The 25,568-nt window shown below is 40.4% G+C and overlaps 1 protein-coding gene across 1 annotated transcript; it reads left to right on the top strand.

Annotated features, from left to right (window-relative positions):
- The first annotated feature begins 1,676 nt into the window (after window positions 1–1,676).
- si:dkey-238o13.4 (uncharacterized protein LOC560780 homolog) lies at window positions 1,677–25,032 on the top strand. Its single transcript, XM_067997504.1, has 6 exons — window positions 1,677–1,860; window positions 14,592–14,699; window positions 15,135–15,274; window positions 17,048–17,144; window positions 23,323–23,447; window positions 23,887–25,032. Exons 1-6 carry the CDS (start codon window positions 1,776–1,778, stop codon window positions 24,061–24,063), a joined length of 732 nt encoding a protein of 243 aa, XP_067853605.1. The 5' UTR covers window positions 1,677–1,775; the 3' UTR covers window positions 24,064–25,032.
- The last annotated feature ends 536 nt before the right edge of the window (window positions 25,033–25,568 follow it).

Genomic DNA, 25,568 nt, shown 5'->3' with positions numbered 1-25,568 from the left:
TTAAAGTTTTGGTTACATGCTATGCAGACCAAGAGAGGTTTCAGATATAGAGATTTACGTATTAAGCTCAAATTAAGGAAAGCATTTGGTAGTTGTGTTGTATCTTACGAATGCCATTATGAAGAGTTATAACACACCTACATACTACTGAATAGGGGCTGCTTGCCAAAATAAATAATTTAAACAGGCATTACTGCCTCACCAGGGAGTTTTTAGACAGATTTAGTTCCTTGAGCAACCAGATTCAATCCGCTCCAAATTGTGCTACCAAATAACCATTCTGATGGCGAAAGCAAGTTCACACTACCAAAAGCTATATGTGCCGCTATATCACTGTGTTAATGCCATGACAAGCTCATGCAATAGTAACTATGCCTGCTGCCATGCTACCATGTTGATGCAGGGGCAAGCTCACATAGCAGCATTATGTTATATGTGCAACCAAGACATTTGCTGCAATACCGTGTTGATAGCACGGCAACCTCACGTTGCAACAGGAGCTATACCTGCTGTTGTGCCATGGTGTTGGTGTGATGGTAGCTTCAAGCTGCAACAGTAGCTATACCTGTTGGCTTGCCACCATATTAATGCCAAGCAAAAGCTATATGCTTTCCCGATGATGCCAGGGCAAGCTCACAGAACAACAGTGTCATTATCTGCTGCCACACCATCATGTTGGATACACTAACAGACGCTGCAGAGCACATTTATAAAAATGTTGGTATGATATTTTTATCTTGATTTTTAATTAAGATAACATACTAAATCTGCAGCACAACGCGTGATCAGTGATGCAATGACATAATTGCAACCCTGAGCGCTTCAAGATTATGAAGTGTGATAAGATAAATCGTGATCCATTGTTTTCACTGGCCAGTGAAGCAGTAACAAGGGATAGAATTTTATGACAATCATGAAAAGGATTAAAGGGGAAGTTGGAACAAATGTCTTCACCCAGAAGGTAGGTAGAATTTGGAATTCTCTGCACAAACCATTATTGAAGCAGAGTTGATAAAATATTCTGTGCCAAAGACCACATTACCAAAGTTGAAAAGAATAAGACTGAACACCAAAATGAACCAAGTAGTCGTAATTAGGAGACGCCCAAGTTTGGTTTTAAAAGACTGCAGACTGTGTAGGGAAGGAAGATTGAAAAATGACGGCTCACATGCTTGTCAAACTGGGTTTCTTCATCCAGCATGAAGAAGTTAGCTGAAATTTACAAGTTAGGGCAATCTCAAAATCTTTACTCCGGCTAAGAATTCGGACTCGCTAGCACCAGCGCTCAGTCAGTAATTCTCCAAGATTTCATTTTGACAACAGTATTTCCAAACGAGTGTTTAAGCGTTTGTAATCCTAAACATTCTGTTTATTTAGTTTTCGGATGGGAAGGGGAACAGCAGTTCCAAAATATTACCATGTAATATACACAGCTTTAATGCGGCGTTATCACTCTCATTAATATGGAGAGGTATATCTACAAACTACTGATGGGTTAATGTGAGAGTTAGCTTCACCTTGTTTCTGAGATTCCGTCATGCGAAGCTTCTCCGAATCACTTTTTTCTTTGCCAATGTAAGGCTCAGTGGTGGAGTACAGTATGAGGGGATTGTGCTGAACGTGTCAGTGTGGCAGGGAGGGCGGAGCCTTGTGCCCATGGGGCGGACCGCTCCTCGCAGTCCGGTATAAGATCCGTCGCTGCTCCTTATTCGTGGCTGTGTCAATTTTAGTCCATTTCACTTGACACTCCAAACTCTTCTCTCTCTGTGACCAGGATGTCTGCAGCTGATCGCACGGTACTTGTGCTGGGGGGAGCCGGCACCGTCGGGTCGGGGACAGTTAAAGTTCTGCTGGAAAAAGGTAGGTGGCAAATATAAGGACCTTCCGCTATGTCTGACTGCTGACGTGAGGTTGGGTCTACTTCTCGTGACATTTGTTTAATTTTGACTAGAGTTTAATGAATATACCACTTCCAGCTATAACTCCATAATGCTATGGATTTCTTTCGCACCCAAGTCTACTGTTACTACTCCATGATGTCTTTGAGATTCGTTTAGACATAATTTAATGAAACTTTACATTGTGATTAAAACAAGCCCAATTGACTTTTCCATTAAACAATTGCAATGCAATGTGTGAAATGATGCTCCGAAGGATGATTCATAGAATCATACAACACAGAACGAAGCCTTTCGGCCCAGCTCTTTGACAGATATCAAATTAGTCTCACTCTCCTGCTGTTTCGCCGTAGCCCTACAAATGTTTCCTTTTCGAGTATATATCAAATTCCCTTTTGAAAGTTACTACTGAATCTGCTTCCACCACACTTTCAGGCAGTGCATAACAACTCCTTGTAAAAAAAATTCTCTTCAGCTCCCCTCTGGTTCTTTTGTCACTTACCTTAAATCTGTGTCCTCTGGTTACTGACCCTTCTGCCAGTGGAAACAGTTTCTTCTTATTTACTCTATCAAAACCTGTCATAATTTTGAACACCTGTATTAAATCTTCCTTAACCATAACCTTCTCTGCTCTAGGAAGAACAACCCCAGCTTCTCTAATCTCGCCACATAACTGAAGTCCCTCATCCCTGGTACTATTCTAGTAAATCTCCTCTGCGCCCTCTCCAAGTACTTGACATCCTTCCTAAAATTAAAATATATTAAGCTGCGAACACCCCACCGTTATGTTTCAGATCGGATTGATGTTTTAGGACATGCAGAACAAGTAAAATCCAAAATAAAAGCAGAAATGCCAGAATTATACGACAGGCCTGTCAGCATCTGAAAATAGATAAAGAAAACAGGCTACGTTGTCCTGTAAATCCTTCGTAAGAAATGACAAGGAAACCCCAACTTTAAAAACCTGGAATTGAGTCGAGGTAGTGATGCTTAATATTAGGATCTACTTCCTACAATAGGGCACAATCGTTCCAGTACCACTCTTTCGGATTGCTATCTCATTCCAGGCCTGTGCTTTAAGTATGATGACAAGATCAAATCGACTTAGTCTGAGTATGAAGAACGATCCCACATGGTGGAAAACGATGTAGAAAATTAACATGATATGTCATCATATATACATCTCTTACAAATGACTTTACAAGGCTTCCCTACTCACCTGCTCCTTTCTGTAATTGCTTTGTGGCGCATTTCACGAGTTGAGTTTACTGTTTAAAGATAAAAGGAATTTTGCTCTAGTCTTCAATTCAGTCACATTCATTACAAAATAAAGTCCGCGGCAATTTCTAAGAAAAATTTCCCATCTGCTGGTGAATGTGACAAGTGCGTGTTCCAGTTTAGTTCGCCTTTCATCCATCCATCAACCACCAGCAACATTGGGCTGGATTTTGCTCTGAGTTGCGAACGAAACGTGCCCACCGCTCATTAGACTTGCACTTACCCATAAACTTTTCTTGTTTCTTTTCACGGCAAGTTCCTCTCATCCGGTGCTGAATCCAACACGGTGCCCTCTACAGGGCATCTGGGACCTGTGTGAATGGGGCAAGCAACTGTCTATCTCCTTAACCAATCAGGTTAAAGCATGTTAATAAGCAGCGAAAAGTCAGAACCAGGAAGTGTAAGTTAGTATAGTGAACTCAATGTCAGATCAGGTACAGAAATTGAAATAAAGAGAGGGAAAGAAATATTGAATTAAGAGTCAGAAAGAAAAAGTAATAAAATTAAAATTAATTTGTTTCTTAAATGTCTAACCACAATTAAATCTGAAGGAATGAAACTCCACACTTGAAAAGTTAATTTTCAGTGCCAGGGAGGTTGTTTGGCAGTCATTGAGACTTACCATGCCATTAAAAGTATGCTGAGACTTGAATAACTTGATATAGATTAGTTTGTATCCATCAGGACAGTGCAGGAACTTCATGCCGTTCTGTTCATTTGAATGGTGAGTCAGCCGGCGAGATGTTCTCGCGGAGTTCACGAAGGAGCAGGGCATTTAGTAGAGCAACGTCCAAATTTCTGCGTTTGACTGCGTATGTGCGGTCGCCAGAAGTTGTTGTACCAGATGCACAGAAATAACAGTGAGCCCTGTTAGCCTTGCAGTTATTTTCAGAGCAAAATTTGGCCCAATACATTCTATTAGCTGGGCCAGAAGAGACCCCCATGAAGGTCAATGTTGAGCTGCCTCAGTGAAGGAGGATGAATTGAGCACAGCAGGCACAAATCAGGGCATTGATATCAAAGTGCTTCACAAAAGTGTTCTTGCTAAAAAGTAAACAGTTAAAATGATTAACTTTAATATCCTTTGATGTGTTCCTGTTTATTTTTATATTATCTGTCTATTTTGAATATTTTTGTTGGTGGCATTATTGTACAAACTGACTGGGGGTCCTTGACAATATGAGGAGAGGTTAATTAACATTAGCAAATATTAATCCAGGGAATTTCAGCTATGCACATTGTCCTCTCTTACACAGACAGGATCAGTAACTCAACCAAGTGAGTTTGCTGATGAGGTCATTGTAACTGCTTCAGTTTTGCAAACACAAGGTCAACTTTCACTTGCACACTGATGGTACACAACTCTCATTTCCTGCCATCATCATTGACTCCAGCGCTGTTGCTGTACTATCTGATTTTCTATCTGACGTCAAGTTCTGGATGAGACGAAATTTCCTATAACTCTACATCAGCAAAACTGCAGTCGCCCTGCTTAGCTCTCACCATTATTTGCGTGCTTCCGGCACTGACTTCATCAACTTTACTGGCTGCCCCATCAGGCTGAACCCAGTAAACTTGCAGCCTTGGTATTTTGTTCAATCCTGAACTGAACTTTTTACCCCAATCTGTTCCATCACCAAGACTGCCCACTTCTACTTCTGGAATTATGCCTGCTTGTGCCTCTATCGTACTCCTGCCCCTGTTGAAATCTTTAACCTTCCTTCATCATTCTGAGGATTGATTTTTTCAAACGCTCATATGCTGATGTCACTGCCTCCCCCCATCATAAAATTCAGTTAATCCTGAACTCTGGGATCCAATCCTCTCCCGCAAAAAGGCTCGTATTTTCTTCATCCCCCATTGGCTGTAAAGTGCTTTGGGACGTCCTGAGGTCGTGAAAGGCGCTATATAAATGCAAGTCATTGCCATACTCCACTGGCTCCGTGTTAGGGATGCCAACTCCCATTGAATGTATCCCTGGAGGGTTCATCAGGTGACATCTGATCACATGACACATGCCCACAGTTTGTAAATGTTACTGCATTTACGTAATGAAGGTTGAGTCCCCTGTTGTCTTTTCTCAAGGTTTTATTGCCAGCAGGCATCCTGTAAGAAGTTCTGAGAACCAGAAGGCCGATGGCGAGCAGGCAAAGGAAGTACACAAATCATAAGGGTGATGCTGTACTTTTCTTCCGGGTTGCTAGCAGCAGTGCCTGGGAGATTCAACTTCCATTCCTGGAGATGCCCAAACAATCCTTAAAATGCACCTTGTGATCTATACCTTAAGTCCTCCACCCCCCTTCCATAATTTCCTTTACTTCCTGCTGTGTCTAACTATGCCCCTTGTAAAGTACTTGAAGACATTCTCCTGTGCGAGGACTGTTATACAAATGTAAGCTGTTGATTTTCTACAAGAGATATTGCTGGTGATTCTCCATTTCATTAAGAATGATCATTGCGGATCTCATTATCTGGTTCTTGTTTGTTAATGTATATCCATGTTGTCACATACAAATCAAATATATTTTCTGATTACTAATTAATGAATTTTGATAAAGTGTGGCCAGATTAATTTGCACGGATTATATGGCCCAAGATGAACCAATGAGGCCTTTGTAAATGGTAAATTCTCAACTCCTTTTTTAAGTAAATTTCTTTTAGCTATCAATAAAAATCTTAAATTATAAATAACAGAAATTATTCAATCGCTATCCTTTTTCCATAATAACCAATCTGAATTTAGTTTACTTTCATATTTAGTTGAAAAAAATATATTTTGTTAATCAATTATCATTAAATCAATGACGTTTTATTTTCTACAGTGTATTGGTAATATTGTGCTAAAATCTAATGACAATATTATTATGGCACTTGGGAAAATCATGTATTCAGTAAGGTAGGGCATGGCATTCATTACATATCTATTTGGAACACCTTGAAGTACTTAAAAAGTAGAATTTAAACAGGTTCTCAACAGCAGCAGATCATGTGAGAATCCTTTAAAGTTCAACAATGTATAACAAATCTCAGAAACATCTTCACATATTTTTTTCATTTTTTAAAATTTGTGGTTTGGGATACATTTTCATCCCGGTAAATGTGAGAGAGGTGGCACTTTACACTTTCAGCATGCAGTGTCTTACTCCCAAGTAAAATCCAACAATCCAGATGACACCAAAGAGCATCCCTACTGCATTAGTGTGTCATTCTCATTTTCTGCACTTGTCATCCTTTTGACCTCTCTGACTGAAATTGCCAAATTTTGTTAATTTGGCTGACCTCAACTACCAGTCTCAAAGTCATACTTGCCTCTATGTTAGTGCTTGCTATATCATATTTTTAATGGGATGCTCTAGGTTCCACCCAATGTAAGTGATGACTATCTTTCTCTAAAAAATACAGGGAGATTTCACATAAAATCTTAGGATCGTCTGCCTGGTATTATTATCTGTTCTTCTAATGTATTGCCTTTGTGTAAAAAAAACCCTCTGGGTTTCCAACATTGCAGAGATTGGAAGGAATGCTCTGAAGCTGATACTTCTCTTTAGCAATAAGACAATTTAGCAATACCCGAATTGTGAGAGTACTTTTGCCACATGGACTGCAGCGGTTCAAGAAGAAGGGTCACCACCACCTTGTCAAGAGCAACTAGGGCTGGGCAATAAATGCTGGCCTAGCTAGCGATGCCAATATCCCAGGAATGAATTGCATTGAAGTTGTACTCCCTGTGCTGTCAAATCCAAGTGGTCACTACCTCTGTCAGGGTGTAGAATTATTGAATCATAGAATAATACAGCACAGAAGAAGGCTGTTTGGCCCATCGTGCCTGTGTTGGCTCTTTGAAAGAACTATCCTATTGGACCCACTGCTTTTTCCCCATGGCCTTGCAAATTTTCCTCCTTCAAATATTTATCCAATTCCCTTTTGAAAGTTGTTATTGAATCTGCTTTCACCACTCTTTCAGGCAGTGCATTCCAGATCATTACAATTCGCTGCATAAATTTTTTTTCCTCATGTCGCCTGTGGTTCTTTTGCCAATTACCTTAAACCTGTGTCCTCTGATTACCAACCCTACTGCCACTGGAAACAGTTTCTACTTATTTACTCTATCAAAACCCTTCATGATTTTGAACATGTCTATCAAATCTGCCCTTAACCTTCTCTGTTCTAAGGAGAACAACCCCAGATTCTGTGGTTTCTCCATGTAACTGAAGTCCCTCATCCCTGGTACTATTCTAGTAAATCTCCTCTGCACCATATCTAAGGCTTTGTCACCCTTCCTAAAGTGTGGTGCCATATAAATACTGTGGCTACGAGAGCAGGTCAGAGGCTGGCTCTCGTAGCCTCCTGACTCCCCAAAGCCTTTCCACCATCTACAAGGCACAAGTCAGGAGTGTGATGGAATACTCTCCATTTGCTTGGATGAGTGCAGCTCCAACAACACTCAAGAAGCTCAACACCATCCAAGATAAAGCAGCCCGCTTGATTGGCACCCCATCCACCACCCTAAACATTCACTCCCTTCACCACCGGCGCACAGTGGCTGCAGTGTGTACCATCCACAGGATGCACTACAGCAACTCGCCAAGGCTTCTTGGACAGCACCTCCCAAACCCGCGACCTCTACCACCTAGAAGGACAAGAGCAGCAGGCACATGGGAACAACACCACCTGCACGTTCCCCTCCAAGTCACACACCATCCCGACTTGGAAATATATCGCCGTTCCTTCATCGTCGCTGGGTCAAAATCCTGGAACTCCCTTCCTAACAGCACTGTGGGAGAACCGTCACCACACGGACTGCAGCGGACACCACCTTCTCAAGGGCAATTAGGGATGGGCAATAAATGCCGGCCTCGCCAGCGACGCCCACATCCCATGAATGAATTAAAAAAAAGGATTGGACACAATACTCCAGCTGGGGGCTGACCATTGTTTTATAAATGTTTAGCATAACTTCCTTGCTTTTGTACTCTATGCCTCTATTTATAAAGCCGAAGATCCCGTATGCCTTTTTAACAGCCTTCTCAACTTGTCCTGCCACCTTCAAAGACTTGTGGAAGTATGCCCCAGGTCTCTCTGTTCCTGCACCCCCTTTAAAATCGTGCCATTTAGTTTATATTGTTCCGAACAATATGAATCACTTCACACTTCTCTGCATTAAATGTCATCTGCCATATGTCTGCCCATTTCACCAGTCTGTCTATGTCCTCCTGAAGTCTGATACTATCCTTCTCACTATTTACTACATTTCCAAGTTTCGTGTCATCTGCAAACTTTGAAATTATGCCCTGCATATCCAAATGCAGGTCATTAATATATATCAAAAAGAGCAGTGGTCCCAACACCAGGGGGACACCACTGCACACTTCCCTCCAGTGTGTAAAACAACCATTCACCACTACTCTCGGCTGTCTGTCCCTTAGCCAATTTCGTATTCAAGCAGCAACTGCCCCATTAATCCCATGAGCTTCAATTTTGCTAACAATTCCTCTTCAAAATTACTCTGGCGTTAAACTATTTTATTTGAGTCACTGCGAAGTGTCACAAAAGTGGCAGTATAACTGAAGTCTATTATTATGGTAGGATGAGTGCTTTCAATGTAAAGTACTGCCCCCTCCCCTTAAATTATTCAAAATATTGTTTAAAAAAATTATTTTCTGTTTGGAAAAATTTGATATTTATTCTTCTCTCCCACAGTTGCTGGATAGCTGTTATGTCAGAAAAGAGCAGCTCAGAGGGCATCAGTGATGGGTCTGTCAGCAAGCGACTCTCCTAACATTAGTGTGGATTAGTATCTTTCTTAATTCTAGAATGCTGTCTGAGAGGTGTAGTTCGAACCGACAATTTTTGCACTGTTGCCGACACCTCCTGATCAGCACCCAGGATTGAGAATAATTCTACTCTTTGCTAAACCTGTGAGAACTACATTAGCTATGGGGCACTTTCCCAGCTTGAGACATAACAGACAAGTCCCCATATGCTGTGGGCAAGGAAATTAAATATACAATGTCTCCTAACAACACTCTGAATCAAAAGTCAATTGATCGCAGTGTTCTTTTTGAGGAGCTAAAATACCAAGTGCACTGATTAGTGATATCCATTTTATGAGCTCTTATGTTCAGTGTTTAGGCAGGTGAGGTGCATTCTGTTCCCTCCCATAGCTAGTTAATATCTAGCTGATAGGAGATAATTATATTTTAATTTGCCTTCCCCTTCTTAAGGATTCCTACCATGTCACCTCGTAGCTGAGAGCTGCTGTACTGACAGTAGCAGCAAGGGCACATTAGAAATCTCCCAGATTGGTGTCTGGGATGGTTTGTAATCAGGAGGCGATAAGCCTGACAAATTTATTACCGGTGCATCACTCCTTTAACACATGGATCAGAGACATGCATCCCTGTAAAAGATTAACATTCTTTCTGCCGTTCTACAGAAATTGCTCTCTTCATGACAAATCTGTAATATGTTTAGCAACAGTGATGCAGAAGGTAAGAACATAGGAAACCATGGGATAAGAAAAGACCATTCAGCCCTTTCCTTCTCCACATAATGTACAATCTGGTCTATCATGGATTGTAGCCAAACTATTTAATCTCCTGAACGAAGGTTCTAGAAATTTCTCCTTCCACACCCGCCGCCCGTCCCCCCCATCCCACCCCACTCCCAACAACATAAATCAAGTGAAACTTCAGAGTAACTATATAAAGTTTCGTCCTGAACGAGATGCTTTCTTGGCATGTCACTTCCATGATTTCAGCAGCTCAGGAACCATCATGTTTCTTTATTCAATTCCCTTAATCTGTACTCATCCTTCAAGGCCATTCCGAACCAAACGTTCATCTAGCTCTTTTTAAAGCTGTAAATCAATAACAGAAACTAAATTAATTGAGTCTATTCCATATATTCATAATGTGGAGTGGGGGGAATCCTACTTTCTAGTCTTACTTGAGACCTATTAACTTTATACTCATACCCCATTTACAGATTATCTGTATCATTTTTTTTTGCCAATATATAACAATGACACTTTCACAGAATTCTTCTTGAATCTGAGATCAGAAATGCAAATAACATAAAATATATAGTTAAGTCAATATTTATGAAGTGGAAATACTCACTTCGTCCGTCACAAGCTGTGAATTTTTTTCTTTTGATTTCACTGTGGTACTGATGTGAGAAAAAAGAAAGAAGTTGTATTTATATAAGAACTTTCATGTCCTCAGGACATCCCAAAGCAAATTCCTTTTGAAGTGTAGTCCCTGTTCTTTTGTAGGTAGGTGCAGCAGCTAACCTGCACACAGTCCTGGTTTAACATCTCAATCCAATCTACAATGCAGCATTCCTGTAGTATTACAATAAAATATCAGCCTAGATTACCAGCAGAAGTCCTGGGATTGCCCTTAAAACCAAAGTCTTTTGGCTTAAAGGTAATAGCTACCACTGAGCCAAACAGAAATTCAGCCAGACAAGATTTGCAGAATAATTATCCTCTTGAAACTGAAAATTGTGCCTGTTATAGCTGAGGATGCCAAATATCAATATTGTGCAAGTCAACAGCAGGGCGTCCCCTGTAGTTCAGTGAGTAACTGATATAACTGGTGTGGTACTGAGTCATATTAACAAATAATATTTCTGGTTTGACCTCAAATCTAGTTGGTCTCAGTTAGTCTGAGCATTCCTGGACATTAGCTAGGGTTCCCAAACCTGATTACAATTTAATGACCCTGCTGTATGAAAATTGGGCTACAAATTCCTAGTATCTGGCAACGTACATTTGGCACTATCTGGGTGGGCACGAGAGGGATTTGGGGGCGGGAGCCAGTTCTGCTGGATCCCTGCCCTTTTTTAGGGGCCCACATTGCCAGTTCCTGAACAGCAATTGATAGCCATTAGGAAAGTGGCCAATGTCCAATCACTCATCTTTCAAAAAAATCAGAATCTTCAGCTGGAACAGCCTACAGCCTTCCCGTGGAGTGACAAGGTGCAGTTCTGAAATTCTTTGCCCCTCAGGAGGTGGACACCCAGGGAGTGCCGTAAATGGCGCATGACCATCACCTTTATGCTCATTTCCCCATCCCTGGGATATGAGACAGGGTCAGTGTTACATTAGACCGGTGGTTACAAGTCATGTCCAATCACACTTTCACCAGTGCAGCAGTCCAGCAGGAATTTCAAGGTTATTGAGCCAGGACCGGATGAGGCTTAGCTCCAATGGTTTGATATCTTGCTGAGTTTCATTTTCCAAACACGGCCACTTGCGTGAGGTACTTAAGTGTGTGCATCACCTGCAGGCCAGGAGGGATAAAGGGAGAAAATGGTTGGAGGAATAAAAACCTCCACTGAACATGCCTGATATCAATGGCTTTGCTGAAGTATTGAAAAAGTGTATGGGTGAGTTAGTGAACCATCCAACCCATGAAACTGAGTCTTTAAATACATGAATTTTGTAACATACTTCACAGATACTTTGAGACGCATCAGTATCTAATGGTACCATGTAATAAGCCTGATGATCCCAAATAAAGTCTGTGGTTGTAAGTGAGTAACAACTTTGTTTTTTTTTAAAATAAAAATTGAAACAAAACAATAGAAAGGCCATTGTTCATTCTGGTGAAAAAAAGGTTTGATCTTTAAAATAATTCTCTTTAAATCCTCAAGAGTTGTCTGTCATTTTAATGGCATTGATAAGTGGAATATAAAAGCAGGCGAAATATAATTTGTTATATCATTAAGAGATGGGCCAATTGAACAGAACCAAACTTGTTTGACATTACTGATATTCCCGTGTGTCCTTAAAAGGCCTCCTTTGTTAACAAGACTTCTGTGGTTATGCTACTGACTCATCATGGTTGGTTCCTAAATTACTTACTCACTATGAAATCATTTCTCTTGAAATCATTACCATCACACAAGAATAATAATAAAAAAATGATTCCGTGCTACAATGTTTGAACTGTTATCTTGATGGGAACATGTTGTGTCATGAAACATATGATGCAGAATGTTAATGTGTATATTTGAGACATAAACTTAAGATCCTGTTAACTTAGGGAAGTAGTTATCATGCGCAGAAGTCTATATAGAGTATGTTTACAATGAAGTGTTTTATTTTGTTTTAATAAAATGCATTTGTATTTTTCAGTGGCTCCCCTCCCCATAAGTCTCTCATGACATAACGGGGACTGTTTGCTTAGTAAACAGTCATAATGAGGTTTGTGACAGTAGTCTAAAGTGACTCAAGCTGTGATTTTCACGTTCTCCTTCTGTTTAAGGCTGTGTTTAGTGCTCCCACATAGGTGCTAGTCAAAGTTTGGGTGCAATTATCAACCATTTCACTGAAAATATCAAGTCAATCTGAAGCTGCTATCAGCAGGACCGATCAAGGACTGGAATGTTTTTCAAGAGATTTTGGTTGCAGGTCATCGCGTGCAGTTTTGAACTCCCAATCTTCAAAAGGATATTTTGAAGTTTCAAAGAAGAACGGCAAAGTTGGTTTCATGACGTAAATTCTAAGACTATGGCATAATAGGTATGAGCACCTAATGTATTTGTCTGAAATTTTTCTCTCCAGTATTTTAGTGGAGGCTTTAACGCATTTAAAATAAATGAATCACACCTTTGCTAAGAAAGAAAGAGAGGAATTTAAGACAGACACATTCAGTGTTCATATTTATTAACCCACAGTGTCATTTCAGGGCCTACGCCCTACACCCAGGTGATCCTTTACACCCACGTGCAATGAGAGGAAAATCTGCTCCCCGTCTTTTGAATGAGATATTAAACTGAAGTTCTGTCTGTCCTTTCAGGCAGATATAAAAGATCCCATGGCAGTATTTGAAAAAGATCATTGAGTTCTTCTGGTATCCTGGCCAATATTCCTGCCTCAACTATCACTACAAAAGATAGATTAACATTTCATTCATCTCATTTACTGTTATAGGACCATCTGATGTGCAAATTGGCTGTTGTGTTTGCCTACATGACAGTGTCAACACTTCTAAAGTAATTCATTGGCACTTGAGGATGTAATAAGGTGCTATATGAATACAAGTTTTTCTTTCTTGTGTCCAGAAAATGGATTAGAGATTTTTCATATGTCATGGCCAGCTGTGAGATGTGAAAAATATTTTTACTTGTGAGGCTCAGAACAGTTTGGTCATGAATTTGCTTCTCAAGAATTATCAGGGTAAGTTTTTGTCTTCACCGCCTGGGCTGTAATCTAATAGAGCAGATCGCCCGCCCTTTGTAGAACCCATCTGATTCAATGGAATGAAAATGAAACGAGCTCTGTAACAAGTGAGCAATCCGCTCTGCCAGTTGACCACCCATGTTATGAGGATGAAAATTTACCCTGTCCAATCGAGTTCACTTGCGGGCACATTTATCAATTCTGGCTATGTCATACGTAGGTTGAAACCATGCTGTATGATATAAAAAATGGACACATCAATACATTCATATGAAATTCTTTTATCCGCTAACATAAAATGCTGAAACACTTCTGTTAAAATAGCAGACTGAGGAACTTCACATGAATGCATTAACTCATTTATTACTGATATCACACAGTTCGATTTGCCTGTTTCTGTTTAATGCTCACATATTTGTTCATAATCACACACTTTAACACAGCAGTATTTTCTTAATTAATTTGGTCTGTCTTTCCACCTCCAGGGTACGTTATTTAGTACCCCTTGGTACAATAAAGAAAGATATTTATATAGCACCATTTATGTGCTCAGCATGTCCCAAAGTGCTTCATATAAATTACTTTTGAAATGCAGTCACTTTTGTAACGTAGGCAAATACAGCAACCAATTTACACAGAGCAACATCCCACAAAACAGCAAATGAGGTAAATGACCAGTTAATCAGTTTTGGAATGAATGTTGGCCAGGACACCACCATACTTTCTATTTTGTATTTTTTGAATTAATCATACTTTTCATTTTCTTTTCGGTTAGCTTTTGTGCTTACCAAGGTAAACACAATCAGTGCAAGGAGAATGGAACATTTTCCACTTCTGCTGTTCGGTATCATTAACAAACACCCGACGGCCAGGTATAGCATTTCAGAAAGGATGTAGAATAAAGCTCCTTTTTCTCTGGCCCAATAATATCTGTCTTAACTCCTAAATTCCATTACTGGAATTTTCCCTCCACATTTTTCACACCATCCATTCTTCTGCTCGGTTTCAATAAGATTGCCAGTTTAGTGCCAATTGTTCCAAACTGCATCTGTTAGGAGCTGTGTTGACGTTGACCCTAACTCGTTCACGTATAGAGAGAAGTTTTTATCCTGACAGTCTGGGCTGGATTCAAACCCAGGACCAATAGATGAAGAAAAAATTTACTGATGTGAAGGGGCTATATTGTTGTTGCTGTTGTTGAATCCCTTTTTTATGTCTTCTAGGCTTCCGCGTGGCAGTTATATCCAGAGATGCAGCCCGTTTGGAAAAGCTGAAAAACTTTGTCCCAGCTGCGACCAAATCTAGGCTTTTTACATTGGTTGGAGACGTAGGTAAGATATCCTTTTCAAACAGTAACTCAAGGAGGAACAAAAAGTACTCTTTTGGTGGGGGGAGAAAAGGACAGCGAAAAAACAGCATTAAAAAAACAAAAGGTGAAAGATTTCTATAGACGTCCAACAAGAAAATCCAGCTCAATTGAATCTTGGTGCAGAAAACTGCTAACCAACTCTTTTTACATAGGTAGCATAAAATTGCTATGAATATAAACAAGCACATACTGTCCTTCCGTCCCTTTGGATCTTTAATATAAGCAATCAGAAAGGTCTGGTTTAAATTGAAGCATTAGTAATGAGGCTGGCAATGTAACAAACCTTTTGATATATTTCAGTAAAGCCTACAGTAAGAACTAACGTTGTTGAGTGTTGGAGCTGCAGGTCATTAAATGTTTCACTGTATTTTTTTTTTAACTGCCTGAATGTCTCCAGGTTCTGAAGAGGGTGCTGAAGCAGCTAAAAAGGCAGTGCTGCAGGCTGTTGGGAAGGTGACGGATATTGTCTCATCCTTGGGGTTCAGCTGGTGGCAGGGTGGTCCTCCTCACACTCAAACACTGGAGGAACTGAATAGGGTAAGTGTCAGAATTAAAACCTTGAACCCAAGACTTTTTGAACAGAATTGCTGTTTCCAATCATGAATTATTTGCCTGTGATATATTAACTTTGATAAAGCTTCCTCCAAGGAAACCAGCCAGCGCTGTAATAAATATAGATGGACAGATATTTTTACAGTAGTGTGTGCAACATTTAAACTGTGTTAACTTCTATCATCATGAACCCGTACAATTCAGTAGAGGGCTTATCATCAGCTGTACCCTTATTTAGTAACCAGATAATTTTGAAGCCACAAGTTGAATAGATGCCAGTTTCAAAATATGCATTCTTCCTGCTGATGCCACGTCAGGCATCAATGCTGCTTGGCTGTACTTACCTTTGTTGTTAAGCCAGATCTCTGGTAACCGGAATATCAGATATTGTATTTTTTTTCCTTATATATAGATTGATCAAAATTCTTTTAAATAAATTGGGTAGAATTTGTACAAATTGTACTGGGTCTGTTGGAAGGAGTAGCCTCAACAGGCAAATGTTTTTTTCCCTCTTCTATATGTTTTATGTGTCACTTACTGTAAAGGGTGTGTAGGCTACAGTCTGCATTTAAGGATCTAGCTTAGGCATGAATGGTTACATGAAAATCTCTTTCTTATGAGGATATTCTATGGCCCTCAAACCTATTTCACCTTTCAATTAAATGCCGATGAAAATTTAAGTAATATGAAATATTATGGAAATGTTAGAGAAATAGTGATAGCAAGTACATGCTTAACTGACATAGCACCATCAAATTAAATTGGAGTCAAAGCTGGAGTTTGAGAACTCTTAACAGTCATAATTTCAAAACTAATCTTTGCCCGAGGTAAATGTTATACAATCAGATAAAATGATTTGGACTTGTACTTTGAGTGTTGAACAATTCGTTCCTCCACGCGCAACCCCCTCCTAACAGCTACAAGAGAGGGTCCAAATGAATCTTGGGGCTTGATTTTAATTCCTGGGTGGAAGCATGGCAAAGTAAGCAGCGTACCTTTCAGGAGCGGCAGCAGACAGGCGCCGCCGGTTTTAATGGCTCGTTATCATTAGCGTGCCGCTTGCTGACTTACCGACCAAAATGGCCAGGAAGTCGGCGGGAAGCAGCTGCCCGGTCGTTAAAATTGGGCGACAGGAGGCCCAAGGGTACGGTCCCTGACGCAAGGTAAGTGGTCCGTGAGGGGAATCCCAGTGGGGGAAGTGCAGGAAGAAGTCTGAGGAAGGGGAGGTCCAAGGTTTCCTTGTGGGGCCTGGGGAAGCACTCCTCTTCCTCTTGGCCCACAAGGAAACTAAAAAAAATGAAAACACTTATCTTGCTGGGTCTCTTCTGACCCTGGCTATTGTTCCTGGCAGGTTTGGCCCAGCAGGGGTTAAAATGGCAGATGACGTCATCGGTTGTTTCTGGGCTGAGAAAGCAGATCGGGCCCCTAGTCCATTGGAGCCCGATTTGCATATTTAAAGAGGACCCCCCGGCTTAGGGTGGGTGTCCCTGCTGTCTGTAATTTAAAGTTGCAGTCGGCCAGATCGGTGTAGGAACGGAGTCCCCCACTCCACTTTAACAGCTCAGTTTCTGCACGGCTGGGGTTAAAATCCCCACCTTCGATTCTTTTCACTGGATTAATTTGTTTTTTCTGTCATTCAATGATCTCCTCCCAGCCAAAGCATGTTTTCTTAAGCTAGAACTTGTACCAGAGACTGTGCAGCAACCTGCAGACCTAATAAGTTGCCATGGTGTTAAATATACACATAATACATTGCAGGTTCTGAACACCCTGTTGCTCAGCACTTTCACATCCTGGAAGGCATTCTTTCCTCTGGTTAAAGATGACCATAATGGATCATACACATTTGTAACTGGTGAGTAGACTATTCCTGTCTCCAGAGTCTGGCAAATTTTAAATGAATCAATATTATTTCAAATTCTTCAGAATTTCGGCATAAAGTCTTTACATTTTCACCTCAAGTGTTGAACGTCTAAATGTGCACCCCAGTCACAAAATAGTAAACTGGCTACATGGGTGGTTGGTAGTTGAAAGAAGCAACTAGGTGCTCCATTGTTTCCTATGGACTGCAGTTTCACTGTACCATTGAACTTACAAAATGTTTGTTTACATGAGTGGTTATGTTTTTAAAAAATTTAAAGAATTTTGAGCTCATCAAAATGAGAGGTGGTAGTTCTGGCGAATGGAACATTTACATTTTAGGCACCTAGTATCAGTGTTAAGCACTATGATATGATACTATGGTAAATTCAAGTTAGGAGTTCCTCTATCCTTTTAAGTTACTTTACAGTTTTCTACATAGTACTTAAAAGGTCTAAAGAAGGAGATCCTATAAATAAGTTTTTGGGGACAATGTAGACTTGATGAACTAATTAATTTGCCTTTTAGTCTAGAGACGAAAATGCAAAAAAAACCTGGTTTTGCACCATCACTTTCACTTCCACCCCTTTTAGTGCCAGAACATAACATAAAAACATAAGAAATAGAAGCAGGAGTAGGCCATACAGCCTCGAGCCTGCTCCGCCATTCAGTAAGATCATGGCTGATCTTCTACCTCAACTCCACTTTCCCACCCTATCCCCATATCCCTTGATTCCCTTAGGCAAAAAAAAAAGATCAGTCATTAGAAAGCAAGTCAATTAACTAAATGATTTAATAAAAACTATAAATTAAACATTTTTACAACTGTACTGGACTGCTTTCCTGACAACACCATTTTAAAAAGTGATAATGTGCCAATCCAACTTGCCTTGTCTAATGCTGTACAGATGACTACAATAAACATATGTGGTCTGTAGAAATTGCTTAACAAGAAATGTTCTCATAATTAATGTAAGACATATGGTTGACCCCTTTGGGAGTGGCACATCATTCAGTTGGCTGGCCAAGCCTTCATTTTTCATAATTATACTACTTGATGACTTTTACAGAAGCATTGAATAGCAAAACCACAGTGACTGAACCAAAATGAAATCCTTCAATAACCAGTATCATGACTTGAAGCTTGGGATGGGCGGCCATTGAATTTCATGGGATTGACTGTGGGAGGCAGCAATGACTCGTGTGCAGTACAATATAACATTACACAATACTGATTCTTTCCAACCTTTTAATAAGTTTGTTTTAATGCAAGAGTATTTGAATATTTGGTTCACATAAATAACTGTTGCTGAAACCAGGATATGCTGTTAGCCGAATAATAACTGGCAAGTGTTTGCTTTTGGTTTCCCACTTTATTCAGGGAGACACCAATCATACTTCCAATAGTCATGATTGGGCTTAATCTGGGATCACTGGTTTAATTGAGAAATCTAATTGCCATTCATTGCAGTAGAATTCATTTGTTGAGAATAAGATATTGGGCCAGAAATCGCTCCTGAAATAATGGAGGAGCTCAACAGCGCTCTCAGTTTTTAGTGGTGAATTGAAGGAACAAGTTCCCACGTTTGCACATGCTCAGTAAAACATGGAAATCGTGAACTTGTCCTGTTGATTCGCCGGCGATATTACAGCTTTGAATTAAAGGGACACCGCATGCTGCAATCAGAGAAAAAGCACCAACTTGCTTATCTGCCCAGCTGGAAAGTAACTAATTACACCACCAAACAGGTACGATTAAAAATACCAGGTCTAAACTAAATTTTAAAAGCGCGGTTAGTCTTAATGACTGCCAAACAACTAAAAATTAACTTTTAAACATGTGGAGTCTCATATTACTCCTTTAATTTAATAGTTTTTGGTCATTAAAAAAAAATTAAAATTAAAATTTTTGATTTATTTTTCCCTGCTGTCTCTTTAATTTAATTCAACTATTTCTTTGGCTTTTTATATAAAAAAAGTTAAATTTTTATTTACAATGATATCCAGAATACTAACTTTAAATGAATGAAGTCTGCTTGCCTGCTTGAGCAATGCAGCCTGAATCTGTGGGTGGGACTTCTCTTCCTTACAGTTTTGTGGGCGTGTCTTCTCCTCACAGACGTTTCCAGCCGCGCGGTAACTCACGCTGCGCAGAGACTGGGTTCATAGCGCACATTTTGCTTAAAGTTCAAATTCAGGCAATTGGACGCCACAGAGCCCGCAGTAAGTATTTTCGTTAATTAAATTCACAGGAGCTGTGGTGAGTGTTGCCTCACCGCTCTGTGCAATTTCTGGCCCATTGCTAGGACTGTTGGGATGACACAGTACATTGTAATTCCAACGCTTTGTGCCACTTAGTGATAGGCCGTAGCATTGTGCTTGCAATTCCATACATGGGTCCTGAAATTCTGCAGGAGTTCTCCGGTCTCCCACCTTAGCTCCAGTGGGAGACTGGCTGAAACCGCCCCCCTCCCAGAGAAATGTTGTAAATGGCCTTTTTCAGTCGTTTACACCATTTCCTTGGAGGTTCCACCAGTCTCCCACCAGAGGTACGGCAGGAGACCGTGAGAACCACAGCAGAATTTCAGGGCTGTGGTGTGTTGCTGATCTTAGCCATCCCATCAGGGGAAATGCAGAGCTTTGGTGAGGTATTTCCCCACAAGGAGGAGCATAAACTGGATAGTCACTCCAGGAGACTTTTATGCTCTTTGTAGCAATTAGTTACCGGGTAGCATTAGCAAAGGATTGGACAAAAAGTGACTTATTTTTTCTCTCAACCAGGCATATGACATAAACAGCTGTACAAGTGGGAAACACTGCAAGTTAAATACCTCAATATATTCAATTCCCTCAAGCAATACAGATAGAATCCATTTTACTACTTAATGACAACCACTGCTGTAGCTCAATTTCTGGTCCTTTACGGTATTTAAGAGTCACTGCCCCAACACACTGTGTACAGCTACCCAGCAGCCACAAGTGCTCCATGTTGCTGATGACATGCTGAAGATTTAATAGTTCACGAAATGTCAAAATATCTTATGAGGGCATCCACATTCAAGTTTAACCACAGAATTCAGCTCACCAGAATATGAGGATAAGTTTTCACAGCAAAGAGGTATCATTTCCACATCCAGAGTATATAGCCACCTATGAATCGGGCCTGCATCTGAACTCCTGAAGCATGATTTTAGCTCGGAGCCGGGAACCCAGTGCATCCGCAGATATTCGCATGGGGAACCCGGAAGCCAAATGAGTGCGTCGCAACCTGCGATCGCAACTCAATTGAAGGTAAGTATTTGTACTTCTAGGTTTCCCTCATGTCAGGCAGCCAGAGTGACAGGTTGGCTGCCTGTCGGAAGTGAAAGGAGCCGCGAATCGGAGAGTGGGGAGGGAGCAAGAGAGAGAGATTGTGGGCCATGGAAGAAATCGGAGGGGTGGGGGTAGATGGGGGGCATGGACAACATTGGATGGGCCTTGGAGAAGATTGGAGGGTCCAGCAATTGGGGGGGGGGTCCAGCATTTGGTTGGGGGGTGGAGCCAGCACTGGGGGGTGGGGGTTTGGTCCAGCATCGGGGGTGGGTCGGCCGATCGTGGGGGTCCTGTCACGCCAGGTGAGCTCATTGGTCCTGGATGAAGCACTCCTGCTCCACCGGGCCCAGAAGCAGTGCAATAAAGGCACTCACCTCATGGATCTGGCCCTACCCGCCTGGTTTCACTTGACGTGAATTGGAAGCAATGGGAAACCTGAACAGGTAAGGTTAAAATTGTTTGACCTTTCTAATACACAAAAAATGAAGTGCCTCAACTATCACAATGAGCTACACGGCCCTTTTAAGTATCGGCCCACCGGCTTTAAGTGGGGATGGGACTTCTGGGTTTCTGGTGCGCACGCATCCAAACGCGCCTGGGTTAAACCCAGAAATGGGCACATTGGATCTGGAATGCAGTCCCGCACCAAAAGTCAACCATTTTTAATGCCCACTCGCCCCCATTCTTGGGGGTTAACATTACCCCCCTGATAGCTGCTCCCAGAGGGTGAAACTCTGTCCTGCAAATAATGAAAATTTACACCATAGCGTTTTGTATACTATGGCTGACTTTAAAATAAAGTAAACCCATTTTTGACTCGGTTCATGATACCATGCCTTCTACATGTACTCTTCGCCCAGTGTTGTCATATATATATTTATCTCCTGTTACTGAAGAGAAACTGCTTTCACAATCAAATAGTTGTCTTTTCTTTAGAAAAGAGAAGACTAAGAGGAGACCTGATGAGGTCTATAGTATTATCAAAGGGGTTCGACAGGGTGGATGTGGAGAATCTGTGTACACTTGTAGGTTAGTCCAGAACAAAGGGTCTTAAATATAAGGGCCACTTCCAGATCAAATAAAGAATTTAGGAGAAATTGCTTTACACAGAGTGGTGAGAATGGGGAGCTCACTGTCACATGGAATGGTTGAAGCAGATAGTATTTCCTACATTGCGTGATGTACGTGACATTAATATCTCTGGATTGTGGCCATAGATGTAATCTTGGGTGTTAGTCATGCATATCTCAGGAAATCATCCAAAACATCTGTGATGAAGAAAAAGATTATTCAGAAACAAATGACCAAGATCTGACATTCTTGTGTACACTTTAAAGATTCTTCTGTGACCTAAACTAACAGTTATAGTAATTGAGGAACGGAAACATTTTAAGTGACTTTTGATTAATATATAATTCAATAATTACCTCAACCTATGCTCTGGTCACATACAAAAATCAGAAAGCTATTTTATCAAGATTTGTAGTGGATTGTGTAATTTGTGGTTTGCTTGAATTCTGCTTCTTGAGGCTGAATGTGGCAGGTTTTCTAAATTTATCTTTAAGTCTGAAGATATTGGGGGTGATTTTAAACCCCAAGAACCGGTGGGTTGGGGGCGGGTGGGAGTTGAAAACAGTGGTTTTTTGGGTCGCGACCGCAACCCGGCTTTATTTCCGGGTTTAACATCGGCGCGTAAAAGTACAGGCTTCCCACTGGGAATGCAATGTCTGAAAATTTTGTGGTCATGACCCAAAAAAACAACTATTTTCAAGTCCCACCCGTTCCCAACCCACCCATTCTTGGGATTTAAAATCAACCCCTATGATCTTAGCCCACAGGTTAAGATCTTTATAGAGTGCTTTGATTTTGGCTCTTCCACTCACTTGTCATGCAATGAGGTAAATTGGCAACAGCAGCTCTCTTGGAGACAGCAAAACTTCACACTAGAAACATGAACTTGGATGGCAATCTGTATATTAAAGAAATAAAAACAGAAAATGCTCACCCTGCAAGTCCAGCAGCATCTGTGGAGAGAGACAGAGTTAACGTTTCAGGTCAATGATCTTTTATCAGAACTGATATTAAAGAAACCTCAACACGTTTTCTACCCCATTGTATTCTGAGATATTTACCAAAGAGCTGCACTTATATGACGCTAAGAGGATTGCACAGAATTTGTTTGAAATTTTGTAGATTTTTTTTAACACATCAGTCATGATTTTCATTCTAGGTTTTCAGCTCCTCTGATAGCTCAGTGAATAAATGCACCTTATGCTGTGAGACTGAACCCTATGGTCTTTTTTAAAAATTCGTTCATGGGATGTGGGCGTTGCTGGCAAGGCTAGCATTTATTGCCCATCCCTAATTGCCCTTGAGAAGGTCTAGGAAGGCTCAGGTTTAATCCCTTGTCTGTACTGAGTTAGCTCATCTCCATTGGGACTGCAATGTTGTGCTACAGTTAGACTCCCTGCCTCTGGGCTACAGAAGGGAGAAATCTGCTAAAGTTCATGTTCCAGGTCATTGCACAGTGGCCTCTGCTGGAAATGCCTACATGTCCACAGGAGGTGTAGACAGGGTTGGAATTGGCTACGGTAGAGGAACTCTAGCAGTGTTGCACTTAAAACAATACCTTCACATCTTGGTTGTCATAAAGTCTTGATTCTATTGTTGATTGGCACTTAATCTAACCAGGTATGATGTAATTCTATATCTGACAGCTAAATTAATGGGCGATGTACCTCCAGGTGATATGTTCCAGTTTAGTAGGTGGAAATGCCTAATGAACCCACAGCAAAAAATTGAAATGCAATGTCAAAGGGTTCATTTTACTCATACTCTGCTACTTTCACCCTCCTTTGCAGGTGGTGCAGGGGAGCGTCTGCTGATGCCTGGGACTGGTTTCTTGACTCTGGGTGCTGCAGGAGCTCTGGCATTTTGTCAGGTTGTCAGAGAGGAGTACCCTGATGTCCCATGCAAACTGAATGAGGTAAAGTTTTAAGTAAGAATGTGTCATACTTCAAGTGAGGGAAATAGAGGAAATTATTACACAAATATTACATTCCAACAAGAAAACGTTTTTCACTGTTAATGTTAGGCTCCCAACATCTACAAAGCTTTCTACAGTTTTGTTTTCACACACAATGACTTTCACTGAAAGTGTTAAAACTGGTTCTGCGAGGCGCTGTGGTTGAGTACTCCATCTACCTATAGTTGGGTAAAAGCTGCAGAAACTCTTTCCAACTCTGGTGTGAACATTTAAATGTCAGGAACCCAAACCAATACCTGCCTTTAAAATCCCGACAAAACAGCTTGTCCTGTAAGTGTTTAGAAGTCAACTTTTATGTTATTTTTAAAAAATAAATGGAAATTCCAGTAATTTGGGATCTCAGAGGGTTAATGCCTTTGTTTATTGTTCTATCTGACAGGTGAAGCTTAACATGGGTGTTGCAACCCCAGATCGAGTTGCTCCTGGTTTCGTGAATCACTTGGATGTGGGTGAAGCTATAGCCACTGTTTTGGAGAAGAAATCTGTTTCACATCACGTGTTCTGTGTGAATACCCCAGCCGACCTAAAAACCCTGATCATGGAAGGGAAAGTCTGAAAGTGAAGACACTTCAAGTTGGCATGCCAAATCAGCATTCCATATAGCAGATATAGTTTATTTGAAAGTCCTATAACACTACAGTAGTGTGCACTTTACTATAGAACCAGTGATGTGTCTGTCAATGAGTGTGTGTGATCTTAGCACTGAGAACTAAAGCAAGTCAAGTTTCACATTTATTTAGATGATTTGTTTCTTGTCACAATATAATGTTTAGAAAGCCAACAAAAACTTGAATTAACATAAAGCCCAAAGCCATCTGTCATGTTGAATAGCGCATTGGACAAAATCTCAATCTCTAAATGTAGTGTAAATTGAGTTTAGTATGAGGTTTGAAGAACTTCTTTTAGTTTACAACAAACTAAGTTTACAACAAACTAAGGCAATCATTTTGGGTACCTTAGTATTATTTTGTGTGTCATAACTTAGTTCCTGAAAATTTTAAGGAACAGAAACATCAAGGATTGATTTCAGTACATATAAATGAATGCCAGTTCTAAGCTTGTATCATAGCAGTATCAGTAAAGGTTAGTACTGATCAACACTATTTCAAATGTATTAACAATCTAAAACAATAATAATGAACATATACGTCCACAAACAAGTTAATGGCTACTCTGGTCAGGAATGAGAAAGGGACATTGATTTTCATTGTTCCCAAGATGATGTTTTGATTAATTTGACAAGGCTCATCTTCAAAAGGTACACCTTTCCTTTCAGTACTTTCTAGTTTTAGCACTGAAGTAAGTTGCCCACTACTTTAGACAACCTGTAGGACTTTTGCCATTTGCCATTCTTAATGTGAGTTGTGTTTAACCAACATTACATATGCATTCTAGCAGATGAATAATTAATCTGATTGTTGTCTGGTCTTATTTTTAATAGTTCCTCTGTAAAATGTAGCTAATGTTTTTCATTATTTGATGTAAATTGATATTTGTCAATTTTGTTGCACGATTTAATAAATATAATTTATAAAGATAAATGTGTTTGTTCTAAAAGTTAGTTAAATCAGATTGATTTTTATTTTTAGATTAATACAAATAACACAAGTGCGCTCACAGTAAATGTAAACACTTTGACACATTGCAAATGCTTAATTTCTCATTACCTTAAAATTCACTTTTTTACTAACACCTTACACATTACCAATACCTGTGAACCAACCTTGGAGCAAAAATATATCTTAGTTAGCAGTCTGTTATGATATGATGGTCACATCTTTGATCTTGGGTATGTAGTTTAAAACAAACTGCATTGGACTCTTATCCTACACCAAGTTGTTTCTTGGTCTCTCAAGGCCTCAAATTTAAAATTTGCATTGTTGCGTTTATCCCTCATGGTGTTGCCCTTCTCTATCTCTGTAACCTTCTCCAGCCCTACAACCTCTTCCCTCTGTTCCTCTTTACCTTACCATTGGTGGTTGAGCCTTCAGCTGTTTACGTTCCACTCTTTAGGATTTCCTCCCTACCTCCCCCCACCCCCCCACACACACCTCTCCTCTT

The sequence above is a fragment of the Heptranchias perlo genome, chromosome 16 (assembly GCF_035084215.1).
Source record: "Heptranchias perlo isolate sHepPer1 chromosome 16, sHepPer1.hap1, whole genome shotgun sequence".
NCBI lineage: Eukaryota > Metazoa > Chordata > Chondrichthyes > Hexanchiformes > Hexanchidae > Heptranchias > Heptranchias perlo.
This window is presented reverse-complemented; position numbering and strand designations above follow the sequence as displayed.

Bases quoted from the DNA above. Each gene is read 5' to 3' on its own strand.
- si:dkey-238o13.4 (XM_067997504.1), top strand. From the start codon at position 1,776: ATGTCTGCAGCTGATCGCACGGTACTTGTGCTGGGGGGAGCCGGCACC. The intron at 1,861-14,591 runs GTAGGTGGCAAA...TATGTCTTCTAG, and splicing joins TAAAGTTCTGCTGGAAAAAG to GCTTCCGCGTGGCAGTTATA. The intron at 14,700-15,134 runs GTAAGATATCCT...GAATGTCTCCAG, and splicing joins TACATTGGTTGGAGACGTAG to GTTCTGAAGAGGGTGCTGAA.